This window comes from Staurois parvus, unplaced genomic scaffold (assembly GCF_062004578.1).
Source record: "Staurois parvus isolate SC_StPar_1 unplaced genomic scaffold, SC_StPar_1.0 ptg000456l, whole genome shotgun sequence".
Lineage (NCBI taxonomy): Eukaryota > Metazoa > Chordata > Amphibia > Anura > Ranidae > Staurois > Staurois parvus.
In genome coordinates this window covers 1,278,589-1,302,313 of record NW_028318252.1, presented here as the reverse complement: position 1 = coordinate 1,302,313, position 23,725 = coordinate 1,278,589, and the positions used below count along the sequence as shown (strand labels likewise).

At 43.5% G+C, this 23,725-nt stretch overlaps 1 protein-coding gene across 5 annotated transcripts in view; it reads left to right on the top strand.

Moving 5' to 3' along the window:
• The window catches only part of ELAVL3 (ELAV like RNA binding protein 3), a 108,330-nt gene that overhangs the window by 58,841 nt on the left and 25,764 nt on the right, over nucleotides 1-23,725 (top strand). For 4 of the 5 annotated variants that reach the window (XM_089688844.1, XM_089688842.1, XM_089688846.1 and 1 more), the window contains exons 2-3: nucleotides 5,101-5,308; nucleotides 17,810-17,913. In XM_089688844.1, coding sequence (XP_089544970.1) covers nucleotides 5,101-5,308; nucleotides 17,810-17,913 — 312 coding nt within the window. The remainder of the gene's footprint in view (nucleotides 1-5,100; nucleotides 5,309-17,809; nucleotides 17,914-23,725) is intronic. The other variant, XM_089688843.1, reaches the window with a different exon arrangement.

Genomic DNA, 23,725 nt, shown 5'->3' with positions numbered 1-23,725 from the left:
GGGTGGAGACTGAAGGGGTGGGGCGAAGGTTAGAGAGGTAGATTTGCGTGTCATCGGTGTAGAGGTGGTAGTTGAAGCCGTGGGAGTGTATCAGTTGGCCAAGGGAGGGGGTGTAGATGGAGAAGAGAATTGGCCCGAGGACAGAGCCTTGGGGGACCCCAACAGAGAGGGGGAGAGAGGGGGAGGTGGCAGCGTTATAGGTAACGCTGAAGGAGCGTTGGGATAGTTATAAAGCGCTTTCAATTTACGCAGCACTTTACATATATATTGTACATTTACATCAGTCCCTAACCCTCAAGGGGTGTACAATCTAAGGTCCTTAACTCACATTCATACATACACATACTAGGGACTATTTAGACAGGAGCCAATTATCCTACCAGCATGTCTTTGGAGTATTGTACACCCCTACCCTCAAGGAGCTTACAATCTAAGGTCTCTATCTCTCATTTTTTACATACACATACAAAGGCCAATTTAGGAGCCAATTAACCTACCAGTATGTCTTTTCAATTTGGGAGGATAACCCACACAGTCACAAGGGGAATCACTTTGGGTGGGGGGCCCATGGAACACAGCTCACTTTGGAGAGGTGGGGAGACCCCTGTCTCAGCTCCCCATATCCCTCTTATGTGTAAGTCACCCTGTGCCTGTTAGGGGTACAGGGTGATTTGGCCTAATATTGGGGTGAGGTATTGTTGATTGTTTAATGCCATGTAGTTGCATCCCATTGTTCTATTGTGTGCCTTGCTTGGGAGCAAACTATTATGGGATTTGTGTGTTTGTGTATTGGCTTGGTGGGGGGTGTCTGCAGCAGCCCTCCCTCCTGATGGGACTGTCTGTTGGTGTGTCTCTTATTACTGAAGGTAGATTGCCCCGCCCTGTGTCATTATGCAGGGAGAGGGGGGGTTGTTCCCTTGAATGTATATATCTTGTATCTGTGTTAAAATAAAGTAGTCTATATCCTGGTTTTACTTCAAGAGTGGTGTCTGTGGTCGGTGTTCAGATGGGGAAGCAGGAGTTTAACAGAAATACCCAAGTGCAGTCGGGGTCCAGTTCCGTTACAGGGAACATACAAACTTTATGCAGTTCGTGGCATGTTTGGGATTCAAATCAACAACCCTAGTGCTGCCAGGCAGAAGTGCAAACCACCTAGCCACTATGCTGCAAACTAAAGCATTAAAGCACATTTCAGTCTCGTTAGGGAAAACTACAAATGGGAATTTCCACAGCCACATCTAGGCTTCATTTTTGGGTTGGAGAGCTAAAAAATTCAGTGTCAAAAATAGGCAATAACAGAGCAAATCAGGAAAGGGGCAGAGACTTTTTCCGCCATTATAAATTAGCATGAAGAAATACGAAGATGCGTTTACGAAGTGAATGTAATGTGTGGAGACAGGGGATTTTATCATTACATTTTAGACCCTTAAATCTGGGGCCTGTTTTCTGGACATGGTGGACATTTGACAACTGTGCCCCGGAGAAGTGTCGGTCAGATAGTATGAACACGTCTGATACCAGGGCTCACGTATCTGGGTCAGTGACAATGATTGCCCAGTTAAAGAACTGTCAGTATTTCCTTCTTCGATAAGAATCCGCTTGGAGGGGTTTTAATGCGGCCTTGTCGTTAACCCTTCCGCCGCCGCCCAGCAGGATTTTAGTAATGGGTTTAAAGTCTTATCTCTTTTTCTCTCACTGTTTATTTCTTAATCCCAGCCTGGAGGATGAAAAGGGTCTTTATGGCCTAATTCGGCTGAAATCTCGTTAAAGTCGTCCTGCTTACTCGCGACTGCCATGCTAATTACACGGGGCGGCTGGCTCGCTGGCTTGACAGATGCTGCTCGCTGCTGCCGCTCTGGCCACAACCATCCTCAATGTATCCGGTGCCTGAGAATTTCCCATTAATAGCGGGAAGGGAGACTCAGCATGGCCGCCTGATTATTGCACGTTTACAGTGCTAATCCGGACAACCAGAATATTAAAAAAATCCAAGGCCATAATTAGCAATCAACGAGGGTTTTTGTTTTTCTCTTCCACTGGTAACTGGAGATGTTACTTGTATAGAAAAGAAAGACACGGTGTAAAAAAAAAAAAAAAAAAAGCAGATGTCTTACAGCGCCGCAGTCCTTTCACGGTTGCAGCGGCCTGTGAAAAAAGATTACCAGGGAATAAGGAGAAGGCCGACATGCTTCAACAAGTTTTATTTGTCACTGTCGGGACGGAACACATGTTCTATTCTCAGGCTTCACCACAGTGGATGCATTTCATGAATGTGACAGAAAAGTGACAGTTAAGACACTAACGGGCTTATCCAGGGAGCAGAGTGCAGTAATCCTCGGCAGACAATCAGAATTCATTCTACTAAAGTCAGACCGGTACAAGATGGATATTATGAGCCCAATTCATCATGCTGCGATATCATTTAAGGCGTGCCAATTAAGGAATGTTTATGATATAATTGATTGAGAAGCCACTTTACCATTTAAGCACACTTTAAGCCAAACTTGTGTTTTGCCCATGCAGAGTCATAAAATAGGTTTGGGTTAAGGCTTGTTTCACACCTATGCAGTTTGCGTTTAATCCGTTTTTTCAGTGCGTTTTTGCACATGCGTTTTTATGCATTTTTATAGCTTTTTTTTGTTTTGTGGGTTTTTTTTTTTAAATGTTTTAATGTTTTTTCCCTGTTGCTAGGCAGATTTAAAACACGGCAAAAATGCACTACATGCTTTTCTGCAGCATTTTCATTGAAGTCTATAGAACCAAAAACGCAACTTTTTGCGTTTAAAAAAGTCCATGACCCTTTCCAAAAAACGCACTGGATGAAAACGCAGAGATGTGAACGTTTCCCATAGGAAATCATGTTAAATGGACTGTAGTGCGTTTCTGCAAAGCGCTGTGGAAAATGGTTAGGTGTGAACCTAGGGTAAAGCACAACTCCAGGAATTTTGAACCCACCCCCCCTCTTGCAGTGGGACATCCTGCACTGCATGGGTTAAGTGCCCAAAATGTTTAGGGATGCAGAATAAGGTATAAATGCATACCTTACTCCTACCTACCTAACTGGTCCTCATAGCCTGCTCTGACTCCAGTCAAGCTCCAGCCTCATCAGCGTACAATACAGGGTTAATGTCTCCTTGTTGTACATGACTATGCCGAGGCTCTACCCACAGACTGGAGTTCCAGGAAGAGGAGGGGAGCTAGACGGAACGTGGTGTAAAGTAACCCTAGCAGAGGATGGGGGGGGGACACTGCGAGGTTGTTTTTTTTTATTGTTTGGGCTTAAAAGCACATACTCATCTTTCGTTTGCTCCCCATTGCTTACCCAATGGAAGGGATGAAGAGCATACCCCATTCTTCCAGGTATGGAGGAAAATGTGACTTACTCTACATGACAAAGGTGGAGCTTGGTCATTCGCCCGACACTGTCACTTGTGGACAGAGAGAATTCCCTCAGCCCTTTCTAAGCTCCAACTGGAGAGACTCAGAACTTACATGGGCTGCTATTTTTGGATTGTTGGGGTCCTTCAGGGATGATCCAACAAGCTCCAAAATCTCTGTTGCCGAAAATGTTGGCTTGCAGTGTCGGCAGTGATTGTTTCTGCCCCAAGGTGTATCCATAAATGACCAGATTCTAACTTGAGTTTGGTATTGGGTGGTGGATGGAGAAGTTGGGATCAGTTTGCGTCCATCCAAAGTTGGCTTAGCTGCAGGAAGGTCAAGCTGTGACTGCCCACATGCCAATGTTAGGCTACATTTAATTGGGAAGTGGATGCATGCTGTGCCTGTATTTTGCTGTAAGCACCCACCAGAGGAAGCCAGTGATTTGGACAGCATTTTGCAATTCCTGAAGAACATGGAAATGTGGACACTTGAGAATTGTTCAAAACAAATGCCGCTTTTCCCCTTTCCATATTCATGTGAACATAGCCTTACTGTACCCCCCTGTTTATGACTTTAACAGACACCCCACCCAAATACCAGGGCTATTATGTCACTGTATACATCAAAAGAATTAAAATTTAGCCAAAGAGGCTATTGAAGTTCCTTTACTGTAGCAGAAAAATTAGGACTGCACTGGCAAAGGGTAGGACATTAGAGTCTTTGTTGTAATCTTTGAGAATAAATAACTTCACATGAAAAGCAGCTAAAAAAGTTGGTGTGTTTTAAAGCAGTGTAAAGCTGAGGCCTCATTCATACTAAGGCATTTTGAATTGCAGGCAGAATTGTCGCAATTTTGCCTGCAATTTCAAAACGCTCTGATAAAATGGCAAATTGCGGGACCGAGTGTTCAGGTGCCATTCATTTTAATGGCACAGAAAATGTGATGTGGTTCTGCTATGATTGTTGCATCACGCGATGCATGTCCCCAAAAGAAATTTCAAAACACCATAGTGTGAATGGGGGATAAAGTTTATTCTGCTTATATTTTGCCTTTCCTAGTCCCTCTTTACACTGTCATACAGTTAGTCCATACAAAACTGATGTTTCAGGTTTGGGTTGATACTGGTTGAATGGAGAATCCATCATCTTCCTATATCTCCATTAGTATCATGGCCTTACAATCAAAGTCATTACATGGGGTGTGTCCATATCCCCAAATGGATTTTACATTATAGAGAATGGAGTAGGGTGACCAAGACTCCATGGTTCAGTTGATGACAGGATTGCTGGTGGGGTGGTCTCGAGGGAGTTCAAAAGAGATTTAAAAAAAAAAAGGGTGATTCATCTGACCTTTGGCCACCCATACCAGAAAAATCAATTTTGGTTGAACTTACACTTTAATTTCCTAGAGTAATACAAATGACTCATCCTGATGAATGTGTCCTGACTGACATTATAGGTTGGAGACAGGAACTTTGATGAGCTCATATTCTGGTTAAGTAAGTGCCCTAATATCACAAGCTTTACTGTATCCAATCATGTAATCATTAATGAGAACCTAACAAGGCCACCGATGACCTCAAGGCCATTAAAGATGATTTCATCCATTTCCTAGATGATATAATATGAACGGTACTGTCATGGCTGACATGACCAACTCAGGTATTTTTTTTGATGGATGCTGACGTCTTGCCTTCCCTCTTCTTCTCTTCCCTCCAGCAGATAATCAGCACCATGGAAACACAGGCCAGTAATGGTCCCGGCAGCGTGGGCATCCTCAACGGCACAAATGGGGCCGCGGACGATAGCAAAACCAACTTGATCGTCAACTATCTTCCACAAAACATGACACAGGAAGAATTCAAGAGCCTGTTCGGCAGTATTGGAGACATTGAATCTTGCAAGCTGGTCAGAGACAAAATTACAGGTGAGTTGTATCATTTTTTATGTCATAGGTCTTTCCTTTTGCATTGAACACATCATGGACTCCACGAAGACAGTGCTTCTTTACTTTGTACTATAACTATTTTAAGTTAAAGTGGAACTCAACTTCCAAAAGGGAATTAGTTCAGCTTAACCACTCCCTCTGCAAACAGAATTTTTCTATCCTTTCCTTTCTTTCCAATTTCTTTTTAGTTTTTTCATTTTTAGCCCTGCTCTCTGCTGCCATTCCAGCCTAGGCCAGAATGATGTGTACCTGGTCTTACATCCTCCTGGGATACTTACATCACATCTCCCAGGAGAATGCAGGATCGGCACACAGGGAACCTGAGGGTAGTCTGGAAGGCAGGCTGGGGGTGGGTCCAATGGGTTATTGGAGCTAGCTGTCTACACTTGGAAGAGGAAGCCAGCGGAAGAGGAGCAAGATGGCGGTACAGGACCCGCTGTGTGGTACCTGAACAACATATCGCAGTGGGACAACGCTGGATAAACAGTGCAGGTGAATTTGTGCTTTGAAGAGCACTACATCAGTACAGGTAAATGGGAAAAAACATAGTTGAGTTGAGTTCTGCTTTAATGTCTGGCCAGTGCTAAACATGTGGGCCTAGCTTCTATCCACTACTATGAGACAATCAGACTTAACAAGCATTATAAACCGTTTACCAACCTTTGAGAAGCTTTCTTTAAGCACCCTTTAAACAAGCTTTTATCAGACTTCAGCAGGCTTTCAGCAAGCCTAAAGCAATTTGTAGCAGCTTTACATCCAGCACTCCAGTTAAAGTGGAAGAAAACTCTAACTATTTATTTAAACGTTCCCTTCCCGCTCCCCCTTCCCTGCCTAAGCTGTATAAAAAAAATCTCTGTACTTACCTCTTTTCAATCTGTTCCAGTCCAGTCACGTGATCCTGCAGCTCCGTGTAAGGAAGCGCTCCACAATGGCTTTGGCCGTGACATCACTCATAGGCTGCCATAGCCCAGCCATTGTTAGCACTCCCTCCTCTCCCCTGAAGCAGCTGCTCACTGACACAGGGGAGCCACAGCTGCAAAATCACATGACCAGAGTGGATTAAAAACAGGTAAGTACTTTTTTATACAGGTTAAACAGCATAAGTAGGGGGAGGGAACATTTATAGGAATAGCTAGGGTTTTCTTCCACTTTAAGATCTATATTCAGCAATTTTGGACTGGGGCTGAGGTGTGAGCTAAGGCGCAACATCAACAAGGGGCAATGGTCTGCACAGCTATTATTATATTTGTATTATTTATGAATGACTAATTAAGAATGATATTTAGTGGTTAATAAATGTGTGTTAGTTGGGGAGGAGGTTGGATCTTTTGCAGGGTTTCTCATGTTACAAAATTATGGTGGTGCTTTCATGTAATTAGATGTTTGGCTGCTTTAAGGGCTTCAAAAATGCTGCTTGAAGATTTGTACATGCTTGCCGAATCGGATGCTTTACTAGTGCTCACAAGCTAAGAATTATGAGTACCTGTGTGTTTAAAGTGAATTAGGAAAGTGTCAGGAGTTCCTGCCTTCCATCTCTCCCATACACACTAATACTTTCTCCGAGCTCCTCTGTTGCTCCATCTGCCTACCCTCTGTATCCTCTGGATCCTACAGAGAGTTTGGACCTGGCCAATGACTGTTCAAACATCAAACTTTAAATAGTGGGAGGAACGGGAGAATGTTATATGCTCCCTGAACATGGAAATATTGGGTTTTTTTCAAAGTGCTCCAGAAGGTGAAAAAGAAGGGTGGGAGAATGTAGCAGGACTATCAAGGGTACCTTAATGGACACATTGACCGGTGTCCTTCAATGCTTTACATATAGCATCAAATACTTTTTTTTTCCTTTTCTATACAATATGAATCTTTGAATTAATACTAGCAGTTCTTTGAAGCAGGAAAGCATTTTGTTTAGGTTTGTAAAGAAAAATTTGTATGGAGAGAAATACAAGGCCGACATTGCTGACCTCATTCTAAGAATACTAATTACCTGGCTATAGTACTTTCTGAGCCACTGACCTGGAACAAGCATGCATATTATAAAGTCAAAGGGAAGTTGCAATTCCTAATCAGCAAATGTGTTCCACGTCAATGCCTTAGAATAGGATTTCTCAGCTAGGGTTCTGTCGAACCCTTGGGGAGTTCCTACAGAGTTTTCTTGGGGTTCCTTGAGCAGTGGCTGATTTGTCTCCCACAAACAATGGACACCAATGTGAGGGGGCAATTTTAATCTGACATACAATGTAAGGAGTCACTGTTTCACTGACCATCAGTGTAGGGGGACAGTTCTCCACTGACTACGAATGTAGAAGTCACTACAAGATTCAGAGTCTCTGTTTCCCTTCATGGACATTAGTATTATTATTATTATTCAGCTCATATTAAGATGACTATTGTCCTAAATAGTAGGGGGTGGTGTAAAACGATCTTCTGTGGTGGTCAAATGCTCTAAGTATGTCACATTCTTCATTACTTTAAAACCTTCTACAACATACTGATTATGCTGATGTCCTGTGAGCTGTTGATATAATCATTTTTAAAAAGTGTTCCGTAAGACCTAAACATTTTTGCAAATGTTCTTCTAGGGTAAAAAGGTTGCTTTAAAAATTACTAAAGCCCCTGAAATGGCATATTATTGTTCTTGTTTATCCTGGACATGGTATATCAAGAAGTGGTAAGTCACAGTCAACTGGACTCGTTCTGTAATAGTGAAGACTTTTCGTACATTCTTCAAACAACTACTTCAGTACTTAGTTACATAGTTAGTCTGGCTGAAAAAAGAAAAAAGTCCATCCAGTTCAGCCATTAAAAAAAAAGTTATAATCCTACACCCACAGTTGACCCAGAGGAAGGCAAAAAACCCAGCAAAGTATGATCCAGTTTGCTCTTGCAGGGGGAAAAAATTCCTTCCTGATCACCCGAGAGGCAATCGGATATTCCCTGGATCAACTTTACCTATAAATGTTAGTATCCAGTTATATTCTGTGTATCTATGAAAGAATCCAGGACTTTTTTAAAGCAATCCACTGAGCTGGCCAGAACCAACTCTTGAGGGAGTCTATTCCACATTTTCACAGCTCTCACTGTGAAGAAACCTTTCCATGTTTGGAGATTAAATTTATTTTCCTCCAGACGTAAAGAGCGCCCCCTTGTCCTCTGTGATGACCTCAGGGTGAATGACTGTACACCAACATTTACTAAAGCCCCTGGAACAGCATATGAGATTGTCTGTGAGGATTCTCGTTTATCCTGCTCATGGTATATCTAGAAGTAGTTGATCATAATTCAACTGGGCTCATTCTGTAATAGTGACATTTCATAGCTCCTCCAAAACACCTCTTTAGTTCAGAACTTAGAAGAAGTGGCTTGGACATGCTCCGAAACATCTTCAACATTTCAGAATAATTCCAGTTCATTGTGATACAACTAGTTACCTGGATACAGTTATAGTATAGCCCAGTTGTCTCTTCCTTTAAAGGACAGTTGGCAATGGCAACTCCCATATTGCTGTCCTCACAGGTTCACTCTGAACATTTAAATATAATAGATCTGTCTCATGTGCCAAGTTCCGCAGGGATATGATAATCACATTGAAGCTGGTCATATACTGTACGTTAAAGTAATCCCTATCTGCCTAGACTATCTTTCCAGCCAAATACTAACTACTTACGTGTAAATAGTGAGCCTAAAAGCACATATAGTGCAGCCATTAAAGTGTACCTCCGTCTAATTTTTTTAACCCCTTGAGTCCCCAAGCCTGTTTATCCTTTAATCTTCCTGAGTTCCAGAATGTTTTTTTTTTCTCATTTCAAAGAAGTCTTGGTTCTGCACATGTATATATTTTAATGGTTGTAACTCAACCTAACTCATTATATATGTTTTTTTCGGGGGAATATATTTTCCTTTATGTAATTTGTGCACCATCAGATATGTACCCCAAAATATAACTCTCAAAGTCTGCTGGTGAAAATATCACATAAATGTGGTTTTATATACCCTAGTGGAATGGTAAAGTTCAAAGTGGACATATATGTTTAAAATGGGATCTTCATTCCCATTTTGATGCTACATTGCAATACACGCAGTAAAAAAAAAAAAAAAGTTTTCATAATTTGTTAGCATAACATTAAAACTTTTCACAGGTATGTGATCGCTAAAAATCCAAATGACATTGCGGTAATCTCTGAGAGCATTTGACGCTCGTGCGGTGAACGCAAGTGATATCCAGATCACCAAAGGAGATTGTTCTGATCTGGGGATTATATATTAGTAAACATTCTAATTTTACACTTCTTCTACCATTTCTGTTCTTCATGCGGGGGGGGGGGGGGGGGGGGGATTCTGGATATGGCCAGCAGAGACTGGATTTAGATTCCCCCCCATGCAGCTGCTCAACCAGCAATAGATAACTATAGCAGTGATCTATTGCTGCAGGAAGCTGCTGAACAAAAATGAGAAAGTTTTGCCCAAGCCTCCCTACTGAGAGAAAATGCTGTGCTGACCAAGTGTGTTTAGTGATCTACTACAAGCGCTTCCATGGAGTGTTGTGTAGCAAAATCTGAAGCCAAGGAATTGATCGTTTCAGCTTCTGGATGCCACCTGAGACCCGCTGAATATGGGTGCTATTTAAAAATAACGTTGGGGTGAAAAGCCCTTGTCATTGTCCCAATTTAAACAGCACCTGGGACTCAAGTGGTTAATAGAGCTAGTTCAAAACACTTTCTGAATAAAGTAAGGATGAGTTCAGGGGCGGACTGACCATTTGGAAACTCGGGCACTGCCTGAGCCCAGGGTCAGTAGGGGGCCCCATGAGATTTCCCTAGTACCTTTCATAGGCTTTTTTGGGTGTGGTTTGAGTGTGGGTGAGCACACAGGGGCCCCATGATCCCCTATTGCCTGGGGGCCCCATGTGTCAGTCCGCCCTTGGATAAGTTAGAATCTCTGTTGTGCTCTTATTTCTGTCTGTATCCCCTCTGGGGAGATTCACCATCTTGTTTTCCCTGATTTGTTATCAGGATAGAAAGCGAAATCTAAAATGTTTCACTTGACCCAAAAATAGGAATAGAGGGCAATCTTCCAATGGGGGCATCTGCTTCCTGTTGTGTCTTTGGGACAGGAAGAGGGAAAAAATATCCCCAACAGAACACAAGACAATACCTGACAGCAGCGCCATATTTACCACAAGGCAAACAAGGCGTTTGCCTGGGGCGGCAATTTTCAGGGGGGCAGTGCCTCCCCCTTCTGTTATAAGACTGAAGCTTCCACAACAAGCTCATCTGAGCTCTTTGCTTCCCCTGCTAGCGCTCCTGCAGGCTCCCCGCTCCTGCCCCTGCACTCTGGGCCCATTCATCTGTCTCCAGCAGGAGCAAACCATCCCCACCCAGCTGGAGTTGAGGAGGACCCAGTTGCCCCAGCCGTCACATCCTTCATACTGTAGTAGCACTCTCTGCCCCGTCCTCACCCTCTGGAGCCACTCCTTACCCAGAGCCCAACGCCACCCTCATCGCCACAGCTATGCTTACGGGGCATGACATCCCTGGCACACAAGAGATCCCACAGTGGGTGGGGTTGTTGGTGGGTGGCAGTGGTAGAGGGTGGTCATCCCGGGGTTTGTGTGTTGGTGGACGGCGGCGGTGTATGGTGGTGGTTGTGGCTGGGTGTGGTGCTGGTGGGGTGGGCACCCGATTTCAGTTTTTCCTGGAGCAGCACAAGGGATAAATACACTACTGCCTGATAGGGGTTTTAAGCCTTTCCTACTCTGTTCAAGGCTAACAAAATATACATTTTTCTAAAGGTACACTTTGAATTGACATGGAGTGCCAATATGGGATAAGCTGGTCCAGTTAGAAGAGGACTACAGAACTAATCCTGATCACTGGCCCGCACTGTAAAACAGAAAAAACAGTCAGTGATCAGGTGTGAATAGCATATATGAGGTGCTAGAGGTCATATGATATTCTTAAAGCTGGGAATTTGGAGTCCCCAGCTCTGATGGAAGATACGCTGACATCACCTCTACCTCCTGGAAGCACTGGAGGCCAAGGTCAAAGTATTTTTTTTTAGGTGGGCAGACAATATTATATTACTACTTACTGACCTTTAGATGAAGTGGCTGCATTCGTTTTATTTTTCCTTTATTCTCACCTAGTTATCCTGTAGTAACACACTTCCTGTTCTAGTGTGACAATATGCACTGTATTTAAGGAGAATCGGCACTGGCACCCTAGGACAGGACTACAGAACACCCTGTCTCTTCAACTGCAGAAATGTGGGGAGGGAGGAGGTTTACTTCTGTAGTTCACTGTGCAGGGATGATATTGTTGCTTGAGAATGCTGAAGGATGCACTTGAATACAAGCTCTCTGGATTTCTGGCAGGATCCGCAAGTATCTTTTTTCATTTATTGAACAGATGTCACAATGTAACAAAAAGCTAATTGTTAATTGTTAGGGTTTACATACACTTTAAAGTGGTTGTAAACCCTTACATATATCCAGAGAACTGACTGGCCTCAGGTGATACAAAGAGATGAAACAAATCCTCCAACAAAAGTTGTACCTGTTTATCCAGAGCTTTCTGTCCCCTACATCCACTCAAAGTGCAGAATGTACACAGGATCTCTCAGCTTTGAAAATCAGGCGGGGAGCAGAAGTTACATCAGTGAGGAGAGCTCTGAGAGCTGATTGGAGGGAAGGACCACACCCCCCTTCACACAGCACACAGGAACAGAGCTGAGGCTGTCAATCGTAGGCTGTGTACTGGAGGTCCCTCCCTTGTCACCATTTTTCTCTTGGTGTCAGAAGTGACTCATGCTGATAGCAGAGGAATGAAGCAACAGACAGAAATGATACATAGACTGAGACATGTACGCACTACAGAGGGATGTGCTTTGTTTCATGCCAGGGGTTTACGACCACTTTAAGTAACATGCATTGATGGACAGCATTTGAGATGTAAAGGATGCCAACCAGGGGTGGACTGACAACTCATGGGGCCCCCGGGCAATAGGGGATCATGGGGCCCCTGTGTCCTTGCCCAAACTCAAAAAAGCCTATGAAAAAGGTACCAGGGGCATCTCATGGGGCCCCCTACTGACCCCAGGCCCTCGGGCAGTGCCCGTGTTTCCAAATGGTCAGTCCGCCCCTGATGCCAACAACTGAAATAAATAGATGTGTAGCAGTTTTAGTCTTCCAAATAGTGCTAACATGTCTTGCAAATCATTATAAAATGTTGGGAAGTGTGTGTTCCTCTATGGATGCATTGTATGTACTCTACTAGACTGCATTGTATGCAATGGTTAGAATGTTGCTGCAACCCCTAAAAGCAGGATTTGGCAGGAGACAGGTTCAATGCACAGAGACCTGGTTGTGGCGTCACATAATTTTCTTTTTTAAGGGAGGAAGGGGTACCAGGGAAAGCAAAATCTAAGCAGATTAAACTCCAGCTTTAAACAGCAGTAAGCAAAGTACAGATAGAAATCCATTTTGTTTTGCTTCGGGTTGTAACACCTTTTTACATGGACCAGATTTTCAGTTTTCATCGATCTTCCCATCATTAAGTCACAGATTCTATTAGCTGCAATCAGTGGTAATCTCATCATCTTCCCATTTCCTTTTTATGACCATTGTACCAGCTGCTACTAAAAAAGAGATTATTACATTAACAAGCCAGCATCCACTTCTTATGTTCTAGAATTTCTTCCCAGTAAAGCCCATGTAAAGAAATGATCTGTTCAGTTGCGTTACATTATTAGGAAGTGTGTCCCGGCCGCAGACTATCCCTACAGTCAGCATAGCTTGAAGAGAACCTGTCCCAGAACAATAAAGCTAACGGGATGGAAGAAGGTGGAATTAGCTGCTCCATTGATGAAGGTTTTAGTGTAGGTACTATCATGTATATAAGGGACCTATCAAGAATGCCATTGGTGACCGGCTTTCGAAGGGGCTTTCTCCGGTTTTATCATACTTAGCCTTTCTTTATTATATGACCAATCAATGAAATATAATTCTTGCTGTGTGTCAAAGTTGTTACATTTGCCAAAGTGGCAGTTGTAACATGGATGTAAAGCCAACTTGATGGAGGTCTAAACCTTCCCCATTCTACCCAAAACCTTTTAAAGATTGTTTTTACATATACTTTATTGATAAAAACAGGGGCTGAAGGATATGTAAGCCCAATCACTAAAACCTCATAAAAGTTTTAGTCCTCTTGCACATTGGTGGCTGAGCCCATTCAATGCACTGGTGTATTACTCCTGCCTAGGAAGCCCAGGAGCAGCCTCTCATTCACACTTGAGCATTTTTCTATTCATTTCCCTATTCCTGACTATGCTTAGGTATCTCATTCTTTCTAATCACCCATTTTAACACTTGTTCATCCAATCACCCTATGCTCTACGCCAGTGGTCTCCAAACTGCAGCCAGGGGGCCAGATGTGGCCTTTATCCGGCCCTTGGGGCTCTATACCTTCCACTGATACCAACAATGAGGCACTATCCCTCCCAATAATACCAATGATGGGGTACTATCCCTTCCATTAATTCCAATGATGGGGCACTAGTCCTCCCACTGACACCAACAATGGGGACTATTCCTCCCACTGACACCAATAATGGGGAATTATTCCTCCCACTGATACCAATGATGGGATACTATTCCTCCCACTGACACCAATGATGGGGCCCTATTCCTCCTACTGACACCAATGATGGGGCACTATTTCTCCCACTAAAGATGTGATATTGTTTACTCCAGCCCCCCTAAAGTCTAAAGGACAGTAAACTGGCCCTGTGTTTAGAAAGTTTGGGGATCCCTGCTCTACACCCTACACTCCAAAAATGTACACAAGCTTCGTTTTAGCGTATTCAAAAGTTTTTGGTCCATACACTTCTATGGGAGCACCTGTAAATGCACATTAGGTGGGTTTTAATGTGTGAAGAACTGTTCCCCTCCCTTGGCGAGCCCAGAAGCAAACACCTGAAGCTTCTGTAGCACACCCCCGCAGGAGTGCCGGTAAAACTGATTCCTTTCCCCAAGATCAGGGCTCACACAGCCAGGCACACAGCATTTTATCCATTCCACTGACTCAAATAGAACAGTCTTTGGGTTTCTTCTTATGCTTTATTGCAAAAGTAAACATGGATGGGGTGAAAGGAGCATGGGATACCCCAAAACTGCTGATCTGATTTCTTTGAGGACTCTTCTCTTTCTTGCTGAGTTGCACAAAAGTCTCACAAAACTCTTCACTGGATGACAAGTGACTATGCCTTCCTTCTATGAACTGAGAGCTACACTCAGTCACTAAGGCCCAAATCTTAGATCATCTACTCACAATGCCGCAGGATCACCGGCTGTCTGCTTCCGATATCCAGCGGGCAATCTGCAGGGAGGGAGACATGGACTCACAATACGGCAGGGCAGCTGGACACTCGTCTCCCAGCATCCACAGGGTACTCTTCAGTGAGCACTCCAGAACCTCCAGAACTTTTGCAAATAGGGCCCCCAGCATAAGTTCCAGCAGGAACCTTGAACACACTGCTCCAGGCCACCAACTATTTATGGGCTCTCCGGCCACCTACTAGGCACACCTCCCCAGGGATTGTCTGGATCCTCCTCTGCTGTTCCTCTCACTAAATTTATAGAATCCTCTAGAAATATCCTCTAGGGGGAAGCAATCAGATCAGCAGCCTGTGATACTCTGAGCAGACCAGAGTAATCAACCCTTGCTTCACTGACTACAGAGGAGCTAAAGAAAATTGATTTAGCAGTAGGGTGGTACACTTGATACACATGTAAAAACATTTGTATTAAGCCTGCAAAAAGCCCCAAGAACGCCTGTAAAAAATGCTTTGATTGCACTCTTCTCAGGTGTGTGAATGCAGGCTTAGGCATGATTGGCTGTGTGTGGTTGTACTCAAATATATGCCTGGGCTATCAAATCATTAGTGAATGGCCTTACAGGGGTCGGATAATCATCTGTGCATACCTATGACGTGAACCAGTAAAGCGTTCCTGTGAACCCCTAACACAAGGAGTGAGAGGCCACCAATGGTGCCTGAAAACCATGTACAGGCCCCTTACCTCTTCATTCACTGACTGGCATACTCTGCTTCCTCACTGCGTAAACACATAATTATGTAATTCCTTTGATCTCACCTTTCTTGCCCATGAATTAGTATTTAGCGGAATTTAGATCAGCCTTTCTCAACCTTTTAACACAGAGGGACCCTTGAAATAACTTTCTCAGGGAACTCCTTATATAATATACAGTGGGGCAAAAAAGTATTTAGTCAGCCACCAATTGTGCAAGTTCTCCCACTTACAAGGATGAGAGAGGCCTGTAATTGGCATCATAGGTAGACCTCAACTATGAGAGACAAAATGAGAAAACAAATCCAGACAATCACATTGGCTGATTTGGAAAGAATTTATTTGCAAATTATGGTGGAAAATAAGTATTTGGTCAATATGAAAAGTTCATCTCAATACTTTGTTATATATCCTTTGTTGGCAATGACAGAGGTCAAACGTTTCCTGTAAGTCTTCACAAGGTTGGCACACACTGTTGCTGGTATGTTGGCCCATCCTCCATGCAGATCTCCTCTAGAACAGTGATGTTTTGGGGCTGTCGCTGGGCAACACGGACTTTCAACTCCCTCCCAAGGTTTTCTATGGGATTGAGATCTGGAGACTGGCTAGGCCACTCCAGGACCTTGAAATGCTTCTTATGAAGCCACTCCTTCCTTGCCCGGGCGGTATGTTTGGGATCATTGTCATGTTGGAAGACCCAGCCACGTTTCATCTTCAATGCCCTTGCTGATGGAAGGAGGTTTGCACTCAAAATCTCATGATACATGGGAGAACTTGCACAATTGATGGCTGACTAAATACTTTTTTGCCCCACTGTAATATAATTAATATATCTGCAACTCATGATACATTATTGTGATGGTCATTGGGAATATGCACCTTACATTTGTGGTCATTGGAAAGAATTACCCTCTATTCAAATAGCTAAAAAAATCAATTATGTCAGAGGGAACTTATCTGAGAAACAAAAATTGCTCAAGGAACCCCTAGCAACCTCTGGAGGAACATTACGATTCTATGGAACCCTGGCTGAGAAACCCTGATTTAGACTGAAAGAGTAAAGCTGGGGGTACATAGAAAAAATCTAACAGATTCCTCCATCCACCCTATGATCAATCTCCCACAGTGGCTTTTGTATTTTGACAGCTGGCACTTGTAGCTGTCAGAATACCTGAACAATGGTTGCATCTGATTAGATGCAGCTGCTGTTTGGTTAACAATTTTCCATCTGGCTCCTTTGATTTAATTTTACTTGAAGAATGTCAGATGGGAGGGTGGCGACAGGAGAGGACAGGGCCAGGACAGATCAAATTTTGCGTAGTGTGTAGCTCCCTTAAAGCCAAATCATGGAGATACCTGAAGCCTGGTACCTGGGGAAAATATGCCAGCGCCAGCGAGGGACCTGGACCAATACAGGCAAGTTAAATTACATGCCTTTAGTTCTGCTTTAGGGTGTGCAGTGGTATGCATTGCATTGAAACAGCTAATTGAAAACAACGCCAATGCACCCAAAATGCGGTGTGACCTATCTTCTCTAAAGCAACTCACTACCTAATTTATTTATTACAGGTACTTATATAGCCCTCAAGGGGCGTACAATCTAAGGTCCCTAACTTACATATACTAGGGACAATTTATACAGGAGCCAATTAACCTACCAGCATGTCTTTGGAGCGTGGGAGGAAATCCACACAGGCACAGGGAGAACATGCAAACTCCAGGTTGTACTGTGGTTGGGATTTGAACCAACAACCCTAGTACTGCCAGGTGGAAGTGCTAACTATTTAGCCACTGTGCTGCCTATAATGAAACATGCTGTAAGGTAGGTACATTGCATTAGTGCGGTGGGGTGCCATCCAAGGCAGCAGCACATGTAACTCATGTTACTGCAACACAATAAGGGAAATGGGCCCTATGTCAAAGTCAATGGCACTCCAATGCAGCAGTTCACGTGACACACGTTACCACAATTTAAAGTGTAAATGGTCGTATGTCCTTTTAAAATTACTGTACAGAAGGCAATATCTACGTGTACACTAAAAGAGCAGCTTCGTGTCACCCTTATCTGGCTGCACCAAGTCCTGCAAAGTGCAGCTAACAGCGTCCTCGGTGGAGTCCGCTTGCAAGGAAATTTGTGGATTGTTTTAGGAGCTGGGTTCTTCATTCATTCAGTGAAGAGGGTTTGATTGCTATTGACTGATGACGCATATTGCTTTTTCTACATGGAGAGGCAGGTGGTCCCCCTTTGTTGTGCACACAGAGCTGTCTGTCGGGGGACCTTTGCCCTTCCAATGCCACTAGCAGTTGTGGAGATCTCTTTATCTGTGTGTGACAGGACTCTCCCTCATGACACCCCTCTATGACACTTTCCTTTTCTTTCTCCCTCTTCACAGGTCAGAGCTTAGGATATGGATTTGTAAATTACGTGGATCCCAATGATGCAGATAAGGCCATTAACACCCTCAATGGGCTGAAGCTACAGACTAAGACCATTAAGGTGAGCAATCGGGATGACACTGAAGAACCAGCGCTCTAACTCACACCAACCAATCCCGTGTCTCCTAGTTTAGTGGTGTGTGCGGGTAGACATGGATGAGAACAGAGCTCATAGAGTTGGCTCATAGTAACTGGTTATGTCTTGTGCATTCCCGCACATGCCCTAGCAGCATATAAACGGGTTCCCATTGGTTATTATGGGGCAATACAGCAAGTTCTTCTTGATGCTTTAATATTAAACTTCCAAACTGCATTAAGAAAATTCACCTGGAATCAAACTGAATGACACAGTGACCACAGGTAGGTTTAAATCGAAAGGTGAGCCTTTCCTGTACTCTAGGATCATGGCTTCATTGTTCAGGAGAAAAATTACACCGGGTTCATGAAAGAAAGAAAGAAAGAAAGAAAGAAAGAAAGAGAGAGAGAAAGAGAGAGAGAAAGAGAGAGAGAAAGAGAGAAAGAAAGAAAGAAAGAAAGAAAGAAAGAAAGAAAGAAAGAAAGAAAGAAAGAAAGAAAGAAAGAAAGAAAGAAAGAAAAAGAAAGAAAGAAATGGATTAGAAATGTAAACATCAATAAGACAGAGAATTAGATAGATAGATAGATAGATAGATAGATATTGATAGATAGATAGATAGATAGATAGATAGATAGATAGATAGATAGATAGATATTGATAGATAGATAGATAGATAGATAGATAGATAGATAGATAGATAGATAGATAGATAGATAGATAGATAGATTTGATAAAGATATAGCATAGATAAATATATAGATATAGATTTGATGTATAGACATGAGATGAATAAATGAAGAGTTAGATACATAGATATAGATAGAATAAATAGATAGAATACATAGATAAGGCAGGTGGAGCAATAGAGACATATAAGATATTGTAAATAAATATATGGATACTAGATGCATATCCATAAGATATACAGAAATAGTTACATATAAGAGATCTATAGATAGATAGATAGAGAGAGAGAGAGAGAGAGAGAGAGAGAGAGAGAGATAGATAGATAGATAGATAGATAGATAGATAGATAGATAGATAGATAGATAGATAATCTATGTATTTCCATATGTAGAGATATAATAGTAGGGAGATATAAGGATAGATGGTTGGATGTGAAGGTACTATAGTGATACCATTATAGCCCATACAAAGTCGGGAAACGCTTTGGGTGTGAAGCCTGGCCAGAAGAGCTTACAGTCCCTAAAGAAGAAAGACTGGATAAAAAAGTTAATAGGACAGATAAATATATTTTGTCCTGTACAATTCTATACATACAGAATTGTCTGGAACAGATTGTGGCCCCCCTCCCATCAGTGAAACAAAGAAATAAGATCTGCCTCCCCCTCCCCGATGGCAGACTGACAGATGCCCTCCAAGCAGTATACCTTCTCTCTTAAGGTCACAGCATATCGTTCAGGCAGCAGGTCCACCAAGATGGAAGAACATTCTTTTGTCTCTCCTTTGTCATTCAGATGTCGCCCCCTTGGGGAGAGGGATGCTGTGAATAGGGAGGGAAGGGAAGGAGGGGAGTTGGGGAAGAGACAAAAGCACTCAGCCATCTGTCCACTCTCCGGCTAATTATGGGGTATTGCCCCTGGAGATTATCTCAATGGAGGGGGGTGTAGTATAGGTTGGGACAGGAAGCCAGCTGCTGCCATTAAAGGCCAAATCAGTGCAATGCAGGAAAAAGTTAAAGCATAAGTCTCGCAAAGCCAAAAAGTAACCTAATCAGAGATAATGAAAAGAGGGGCTGGACCCATTGTGACCCGGCACAGCGACGGATTTAATGTGCTGTCAGTGTCACTTATTCCTAATGAAAGTGACATGGGCCATCAAGGACTACAGCTGATACGTGTGTTATACTGGCAGAGCCGTCATCTTGGTTAGCAGCTGTTGTTTAATGACTACACCTATTAGCTGACACTTATTGCCGCAGACAGTTTGAAAAATAGTCCTGAAAGTATGACAACGCCTTCCCAAACAGAAGGTGTTTATAAGGCATCACGAAAAACAGGTCCTTTATTCCCCAATGTAGGGTAACGGGTGGAACCATACAAATGGTTTCTTTAAAATACAAAAATTTAGCAAATTGAAATAGTCAGGCATATCAGCGGTAGTCATTTTTGCTGATGTTGATTCGCTTGACTACCTGTTTGCTAAATTACATTTTTCTATATATACTTTTAGAGGTGATCAACACAGCAATAGAAGGAGATTGAAACCACTGACACCACAACCATACCATTGATACATTTGATATCTCAACCATTACATAATAAATATATAGACTTTTCCTTTAAACTATTTCAACAAAGTGGGTGATGTAAAGAGAAGGCCTGGCAGGAGAAAACACAGCTTTAGTAGATTGTAAGCTCTTAGGAGCAGAGCCCCCTAATCTTCCTATCCTTAAATTGTATTGCAATGGTATTGTCTCCCTTTATATTGTAGAGTACTGCACAAACTGTTGGTGCTGTAGACATCCTATTTATAAATATTGATAATATTAATTATATATGTGTCATCAGGGCTGCTGTTAGAAACCACAGGGCCCTATACAGCCAACTTTACAGGCCCCCTCCCCCCCAAAAAAACCCACACAGTTTACTATGCTTTGCTTATGAATGAACACAGTGAGTGATCAGTACCGATTACTCATTGTGTTCATTCAGGAAAGAAAGGGGCTGGTAAATGTGACATATTTACTGGACTCTCCCCCCACTCTCCATCGTGAAGGATCCTATTGTGTGCTTGCAGCTGCCAGTGGTAAGGAGAAGAGGGAAACCAGCAGCACGCAAGGAGTAAGGGGGGCACACAGGGGGGATTGGACAGCAGGGGAAAATGCATGGTGCACAGGGAGGGTGATGGGTGGGGTGGAGTGTGGGGGGGGGGGCAGTTACTGGAACCGATCGCCTGTATGCTTCTCTCTGCAGTAGCTGAATGCCAGCGGGAGGGAGAGGAGAAAAAGCCAGCTTTCAGCTGCTGCAGAGAGATCCATACGGGGGATCAGTTCCAGTAATTTCTCTTCATGCTGTGCTGATAACCCTCCCTGCCCACATCTGATTCACCTAGTTGCCTGGGCCCCCCTGCTGGCCTGGGCCCGTACAGGAGGACTGGTGGTACCCCCTTATCCACGGCCCTGTGTGTCGTCTGCTTGCAAGAACTTGTGCAGTAATTCTGTTCAGCTACTCTTGTTGTTGATGGGGAAATCCCTCCCGCGGAGCCATTGTGTTCTCCCGGCAGAGGGGGGGCGACGAGAGAACACAATGATTACTGCTAAATGCTATGAGATCTGCTAGCAATAATAACATGTAAAATCTGGCAGGCTGGTTGTACCCAAGTTGATCGATCTATCATCTTGGGTACATTCAGCCTACCCATGCATAGTTCGACTCTTGACTGGTCCTTGCCGAACCGGCCAAAGTTCAAAACATATATGGCCATTGGCCAGCTTTACCTAATCCTTCAAGCACAAGACCAGTCTAGCGATCTTGAGTTGTGGACTGGTTCTGACGTCGTCCAACCCAGAGCAGGCTCCATTCCATAGACCAGGAACAGTCCACCACTGGAACATGGGGGAGCGCCATTTTCTGGTGGAACGAAGGATCAGGTGAGTATAAGCTTTCTCCTCACCCCTAGACAAAATGAGCAGTTGACCTGTGCAGTGCCGGCACATCCCCACTGCATGGGAAAACTTTTTTTTTTGTCTGGAGATGGGCTTTAAACTGGCCATACAGTAGAAGATATTTGAACAAACATTCATACGAATTGGGCGGCTATTCCACCGCAAGACAAGGCAAAATACCTTGTCTCCTATGTGCCTTGTTCATACCACTGTGTTGTGGTGGTGTACAGGCAGTGTGTCCTGAAAAAAAAAAGTATGGAAGGCCATACTTTTTTCAATGCAGCACAGTGCGCTGCACCCCCCCCCCCAAAAAAAAAGTTCTCATCAGTAAATTTAATGACTTGACGAAAGTAGTTTGAAAAAACATTTGGTTTTAACGTTCAATTTTCAGATGAAACCACATTCACATTCAACATTCAGAATCCCCTCCTCCAACTCCAGACTTCTCACTGGACAATGAAACATCATCATCATCCCTTCTGTCCAGTTAGAAAGTTGTCAAGCCGCTTTAGGAAATAATGAAGTCATCTTCCCAGCTATTGGAATTCTTTGGAAATTGCAAGTTTTTGTTGAATTAGGCCAGTGTAGCAAAGTTGCTGGTCATTAGGAAGTGCAACATCTAACAACCAACCCAATCAGACAATTTCCTGATTATCAGTTCACCAGGAGCTGAGGGCAGGAAAGGCATGAGTCCCTGAAGATAGATCGCACCAGTTAACTAATTGTACAGGAGTGGTCTCAACAAGTTGACATACACTGATACATTAAAACCCAATCATAAACTGGCCTGCACAATTGTACCTAAAGCCATACACATGTAGATTTCTTTTATTCAGCCTCCATACTGAACGATAGAAATCTAACAGATTCCTCCATCCTCGCTAAATAGCCTGGATGGACAGATCTCCTACTGTAACTATTGTATTCTGACAGCCGGCATCACCAGCTTTTCAGAATGCCTGCATCTGGCTGAATGCAGATGCTGTTCGCCCCACAAATTGCAGCCCGACCCTTTCAACTTTTCATCTGAAGGATGCCAGGCAGAATGGTGTGGAAAGGCCAACCACTGATCAAATTTTGGATGGTTCCTCAGAAACAGGCCAAGATTCGCTCAGTGCATGGCCAGCTTTACTTGACTGGGCTTAAAAAAAACTAAGAGCCGTTGCACGGCATGTCAAGCATTCAATCAAATTATTTAACAATTGTGACATGTGAAGATAGCTGTACATATAGATAAATCTTCATTGCCCCTTTACCAATCCCCATTCTACCTACTGTATATCTTCTTTTACTTACATCAACAGGCAACCCAGTACAGGAGCTGCAAGCTATGCGGAGGGTACTCCTCTTCTGAGCCAACAAGACCCTTTAGTACAGCACATTTTCCATAGACCCTGATGGTAGTAGCCAGCCTGAAAGTTTACAATACAACAGCTCTTCCAGTTGGGTCTATGACGATCAGGCTATGGATATGCAGTACTACAGGGTCCCGATGGTTCAGAAGAGGATCAGAGTTGACTGCAGCTCCTGGACTAGTTTTTCCACTGATATAAGGTAAGTTAAATTGGAACAGGTAGAATGGGAATGAGGGCGATTAGGATTGTTTTATATAAAAGCACATTTACTTTTTAACCGTATCAAACGGGTATAAGGCGGAATGGGGAAGGTATAGGTCTGGGGCAGGGGCGGACTGACCATTTGGAAACTCGGGCACTGCCCAAGGGCCTGGGGTCAGTAGGGGGCCCCATGAGATGCCCCTGGTACCTTTTTCATAGGCTTTTTTGAGTTTGGGCAAGGACACAGGGGCCCCATGATCCCCTATTGCCCGGGGGCCCCATGAGTTGTCAGTCCGCCCCTGGTCTGGGGTACTCAACTCTTTGAAGAGCGAGGTCCATGTAAGTGATTTGGTAACTGGTCACTGGACACAATAAAATGAAATGGTTCAGAATTTTGAGTTTTTTATTTTGAATAGCATAATGAACATTTTCTTCCTGCAGCCACTGAATGCCTGCGGGAAGGAGAGGAGGAAAAGCAAGCTTTCAGAGATTTCAGGAGGAAAATGTAGAAGATCCTGTATATGGCACCCCTGCCACCCCTCCTGTCCAAGTGTAAAACAAAATGTGACAGGGGGGCTTCATAGGGTGGTTTTGCCATTGCGACCCCTGACGC